At 49.7% G+C, this 6,054-nt stretch overlaps 1 protein-coding gene across 1 annotated transcript; it reads left to right on the forward strand.

Annotated features, from left to right (window-relative positions):
- Positions 1–531: 531 nt before the first annotated feature.
- LOC129563815 (melanoma-associated antigen B17-like) lies at positions 532–1,563 on the forward strand. The gene has a single exon (XM_088834417.1). It carries the CDS (start codon positions 532–534, stop codon positions 1,561–1,563), a length of 1,032 nt encoding a protein of 343 aa, XP_088690543.1.
- The last annotated feature ends 4,491 nt before the right edge of the window (positions 1,564–6,054 follow it).

The raw sequence follows: 6,054 nt of genomic DNA on the forward strand, positions 1-6,054 counted from the left end.
TGGCCAAACACCGGAAGGGCGGCTGCGGTCTGAGTGGGGAGGTTAGAGCTTGCTTACACAAGGGCGGGTCCCGGGACCCTTAGGTGGGAGGCTGAGCGCCCCCTCCTCTCCTTCTCCAGAGTCACAGGGAAGGTGGCAGCATCAACTTCGGAGCAGAAGTGGGATCGGGGTGGGTGCTAGGGGGCCGTTCCCCAGTTGTCATCCTAACTCTGAATGTGAAATGAAAGGCCATGCCTCCGCGGCCAGCCCCCACAGGGGGCTAACGCCCAGGCAGGGCTGTCTGCCTGCGCCCCAGGACTCACTCTCACTTCCTCCTCAGCGGTCTCAGGGGACAGGCTGACTAGGAGAGCAGGAGACCTGTGGGTCCTCGAGCAGTGGACTCAAGGCCCCCTAAGAAGCGGACTTGGTTCCAGCCGGGGACGACTCACCCCGGTGAAGGTGCTCACAACATTTCTTTATCCTTCCTCAAGGTGCCCTCGTCGCCCGCCTTCCTAACTGCACGCCCGCCTGCGGTCCCTGACCCGTGTCCTCATGCCTCGGAAGCACAAAAACAAGTCCCATGCCCGCGGGAAACGCCAGCAAGTCCAGGGCAACCCTCAGGAGGCCCAGGCCAGTGCTGCTGCAGCCCCAGGAGAGGAGCGCCCCTCCTCCCCCTCGTCTGCCCCTCAGGGTTCTCCCCCGAGCTCCCCTGCTGCTGGCGATCGCCAGGAGCTTCAGGGAGCCGCGGCCCCTAGCTCTCCTGATGCAGGGCCTTCCTGCGCAGGATCTGATGAAGGTGCCCAGGGCCCAGAGGAAGAAAGGGTAGATGCCGCCCAGGCAGCCCGGTTCGCTCAGAGCATTCGCAAAGATCCTCTGATCAGGAAGGCCAGCATGGTGATGGATTTCCTGCTGGAGAAGTACACCAAGAAGGAGCCCATCACACAGAACGCCCTGCTGAAGGTCGTCGGCAAGAAGTACCAGCCGCACCTCCCTGAGATCCTGAGCAGAGCCTCTGAGCGCGTGGAGCTGGTGTTTGGCCTGGAGCTGAAGGAAGTCGACTGCAGCAGGAACACCTACACCCTCGTCAACAAGTTCAGTCTCGGGGCTGACGAAGGTTCAAGTGATGAGGAGGACCTGCCCAAGTCTGGCCTCCTCATGGCGCTCCTGGGCATCATCTTTATGAAGGGTGACCGCGCCACCGAGGAGGAGATCTGGGATTTCCTCAATGTGTTGGGGATCTATGCTGGGAGGAAGCACTCCATCTTTGGGGAGCCCAGAAAGCTCATCACCAAAGATCTGGTGCAGAAGGAGTACCTAATCTACCGCCAGGTGCCCAATAGTGATCCTCCGCACTACGAGTTCCTGTGGGGCCGCAGAGCTTATGCTGAGACCAATAAGATGAAGGTCTTGGAAGTTCTGGCCAAGATCAAGGATACGGTCCCGAGTTCCTTCCCAGACCTCTATGCCGAGGCTCTGAGAGATCAGGCGGAGAGAGCAGGGCTGAGAGGCCTTCCCATGTCTCCAGCTATGGCTGAGGCCAGTGCCCCTTCCAGGGCCAAGTCCTACAGCTCCTCCCACATCTAGGGAGGGGGGCAGGGCACCTTGTTCCCTTTGTGTTGGAAGAGAACAGTCCACCTCTTAAACAGCCCAGGTAGTAGGGGTGGAGGGAACAAAACCCATCTGTTCTTCACAGTTTTAAGTAGTACGGGAGTTTAGGTGCAGTTTTAACAAAATATGCATGTTTTCCTTTTATTCATATGAATCGTATCTAGTCAAGTTAGATGATTTAGATTGGTAGGTAGGTAGGTAGAGGTGTTTTATATTTTTAAATGTTACTACTTTTCATAAGGTTTATTTTGCTTCAGAATCCAGGTTTATTAATGTCATGGATGTCATGTTACTGCTGCCAGGTTTGTGATTAGGAATTGGTTATTTGTAAACAAGTTGGAAAGACTTCAATATTTTCCTTATGGTCCAGAACGAGGTAACATAGCATTGAAATAGAATTTTCCTTGGAAATGTGTAAGAAGCCTAGAGATAAATATTTGGGATCACAAAGCTTTCAGAATAAACGCTGGTTTGTTCTTCGTTTGTCGTCTTATCTGTCCTCTTTCCTTGTAAAAGTTAATAAAATGGACTTAGATTTGCTTAGCTTATTCACAGTGTATGACACTTGAATTATAATAAAATAGAGTCTTTGCTCATTATTTGCTTTTTCTCCCAAATTAATTGACCATCTTCTGTTTAGAAGGCTTTCTAATAGTACTGAGTTGGTAAGAAAATGAAGACCAAGCCACTGCCCATGGAAGTTTTGAGTCAAGCAGCAGGTACCATAGAAGGAAGGTAGTGAGATAACTCTAAGGATTAAGCAAATCATAAATCAAAAGGGGGCAGGTGCAGAAGAGGAGGTTCCAGGTGAGAGCAAAGAAGTCTAAGTTACCTGATTAAGGCGGCATTGGGTCTTGGGAAACTTCTAGTTCCTTGCTGGGAGGTCATTTTCAGTCCAGATGCATGGTGGGCTAGATGAAGCCATGGGAGTGAAGCCAGACATTCATAGGAGTGTTCTCAGAGGTGAGGCTGTAAGTAAACCAGGAATATATCTAAACCATATGTTCACCATTATTTGGAGATATCCGAAAACCATAGGGAATCTCAACATAGGGAATGGAAGGGGCCCTGTGCACTTGTGCCAGGGCAAGTGAACACTCAAACAATGTGTTTTCACCAAAAGCTGTGCAGAGAGTTTCAGTGGGTGATACCCATTGAAGCGAGATGTCAAGACATCACTGGACTGTCTCTCTTTTTCTAGGATGGGAGCATCAGAGCTTGTTCTGTTAAACGGGCAGTTTAATTAGGTTATTTTGGGCGTAATTCAGGGCTTCCCTGGTGGCTCAGAGGTTAAAGCGTCTGCCTGCAATGCGGGAGACCTGGGTTCAATCCCTGGGTTGAGGAGATCCCCTGGAGAAGGAAATGGTTACCCACTCCAGTATTCTTGCCTGGAGAATCCCATGGACGGTGGAGGCTGGTGGGCTACAGTCCATGGGGTCGCAAAGAGTCGGACACGACTCAATTTGGCAAACTTTAAGGGAGGGCTCAATTTTTACTGTCAGTGGTATTAAATTAGGGGTAGTTTGGACAAGAAAAGCACCTGAGAGGGAAGTTGCAGGTCCTTGAGACAAATGAACTTGTACTTGCATCCATGAGGAGGAGAAAACCCCAAACACATATGAAAACAGGTGCTCAAATAGGGAAATACTGGTTAGTTTTAGTTGCTTGGGAGCATTAGTGCTGATGTGGATTTGATTATTGTTTGGAGTTGCATATTCTCTAATATAGGCTGGAAATAAAATTATGTGATGAAAGATTGTTATCATTTGGGGTCAAAATCATCTTCGTAATAACTGCCATTCATTCAAAGTACCAAAGCTTGTCTCATACTCTGCCAGGTGATTTATATACATCACACATGTCTGTGGTCCTACACTACAGACTTTTTCCAACCCAATATGCAGGTAAAGAAGCTGGAATATTCTCAAATTCAAAGCTCATTAATGACAGGAGCTGGACTGAACCCCGGCACTGAATTCCTCCAGAGCCCACACTGTGCCACTCTTCCAGGTGAGGCCAACCTTGGGTCACACTTCCTCTTTCTGAACACTAGTCCAACCAAAAGGTATTTCACATGTTAAATAGCAGAATTTCATACCCCAAACGGTTTTGGAATAAAAAGCCCCAGAAATAAGTAACAGAAATATGAAAATAAATGTGAATTACGAATAAAGAGTGAGCATTCAGTGACAATTTATCTACAAAGGAAATGTCAGTAAACCTCACAAGATCAGGGATGCACAAAATCATTTAATTCAGAGCCTTCCTTTCAGAGAGTAAATCTGTTAGAGTGAAGGTTCTACAAGAGGCTGTGTCTGGTCAGTGAAGAGAAGGAAGAGATCAGCAAGTTTTCTCTGATGGCACACCACCTATGCTGGGGCCCCCTCCCGGACTGCAGCTTCCCCATCACTCCTGGGACTCAACCCATTCTCCGTGAGATTTGTTGCAGGCAGACCAAGACTTTCCAAAGGCATGTCATCTCCCAAGAAGTCTTTCATAGAAGAGACAGGAGTCAAGGTAAAGATAGATGAATGAGGACTGAGGAGACAAAACCAACTCAAAACTGAAGTCCCAGAGAGACTGGCCTGTGTCTGCTCTCAGAAGGCCAAGACGGGGCTGCCAGGCTGAGCATTCCCTCACTTCTTTTCAGGGCTTGCAAGGACATGATCTTTGGTCTACAGGGGTCACCTTAGGTTGAAAGAAAGGGGAACTCCAGAGTCCCCCAGGAGTCAAGGTGAGGAACCTGAGTGAGGGCATTACCCTCACACTGAACACAGAGGGCCCCAAGAAGCCTGAATCCTGATGTCATCCCTGAAGGACAGGGAGGAGTAGCCTCATGTGGCATTCCCAGACTTTCTCTCTCTGGCACCACAGGGAGTGAGTACCTCAGTCTGAGGAGAGCTCCCTTATGTAAACAAAGAAAGGAGCCCCAAACCCTGCCAGGAGTCAAGCTTTGGACTTATGAAACCCCCTGACCTCAGAACTCTGAGGAAACCCCACAGAACCCTGCCCTTCCTGGCATCCCTGGGATACCTGCTCATTGTTGACATGACATGCCCATTTCCTTCTATGACGTCGCAAGGGGGTTTGGGACATGGTCCAAGGGGTATAGCCTAGGGCCAGCAGTGGGAGTATTTCCAGGTTTTCCAGAAAACAATCGAATACCCTGAAGACGATGGGAACCACACATTGCATAACCATATGATTCACCATATCCTCGGCGCCTCAGAAGACCAAGGACAGGTATGGACGGATGAGGAGACTCTTACTTCCTCCTAGGGGTCTCACGGAGATGCTTGCCCTACTATAAGAAAGTATAGTAGTAGAAAGGGTGGACCTAAGGGGTAGGGAGGGTAGAATTTCAGGCCACAACAGAGGTCAAAGCAAGGGCTGAGGGATCATCTACCAATAAAAAGAAGTGATAATGAATCCAGCCCTGTTCCTTATAGCCCTTGAAGAACCAGGGCAGAGCGACCAAGCTGAAGTTCCACCAACATTTACTTATATCAGGTGTGTAGAAGGTGAAACCCTTAGTATGAAGGTGCAGACACCATTCCAAGAAAGGGGTGGGGACACCAGGCCCTATGGGGAACGAAATGAAGGACTCTTAATGAGTGTCGAGGACTCCAGAGGCCGGGGCAGAAAACTTCCCACTGGGCACTCAGTACTGGGTGATAACTACTGACTGGGTGATAAGCTGAGGACCTCTTCACTTCTCAGAAATCCCAGGGAGATTTGTGATGCCAACTACAGAACAGCAGAGGGAATGGGTCCTATGACTGACCACTAGCTGGGCGGTGGTGTTGAATGTGAAATAACGGATGCCTCTGTGTAGGAGACTACCAGCCCCTTCTGTCGCTCCAAAGTGCCTGAGGCAGGGGTAGCAGGAGGCAGCCTAAAAGATCACTCTCATTTCCTTCAATATGTTTCCCAAAGTACAGGCTGATTAGGAGAATGGGAACCCTGGGGGTTTTCAGAACAGTGCCCTCAAGTAAACCACAAATGTAGCCTTCCTGATAACCAAGGTGGTATTTCCCTGCTCGGCTGCACACTCAACCTCCGTCATCCTGCGGGCCCTTACCACCTGCCCTCCTACTCACACTTCTAATCATTGTCCCGCAGCGCAGTCGTCATGCCTCGGGGTCAGAATCCTAAGCTCTGCATCCGTGAGAAATGCCACCAGGCCCGAGATGAGCCCCAGAGTCACAAGGGAGTTCACCCGCTGCAGTAATGGAAGAGCTTCCCTCTACCTCTTCTCTTTTAGCAGATAATTCACAGAGCTCATCAGCTCCTGGGTCAAACAGCACTTCCCAGGGGTCTTCGGAAGCCCCATCTACTACCAGCACTTTTTCAAGTACTTCTGACACAACATCTGATGAAGAAGATACCAGTCAAGATGAGGAAGATTCACGATCCTCCGATGTCTCATCTTCTACCGAGAACACCTACAGTGATACTCTGAACAGC

This window comes from Moschus berezovskii, chromosome Y, assembly GCF_049115385.1.
Source record: "Moschus berezovskii isolate FMDL1 chromosome Y, NW_MosBer_1.0, whole genome shotgun sequence".
Lineage (NCBI taxonomy): Eukaryota > Metazoa > Chordata > Mammalia > Artiodactyla > Moschidae > Moschus > Moschus berezovskii.

What these genes read in the sequence shown, in the direction of transcription:
- LOC129563815 (XM_088834417.1), top strand. Translation starts at nt 532, where the DNA reads ATGCCTCGGAAGCACAAAAACAAGTCCCATGCCCGCGGGAAACGCCAG.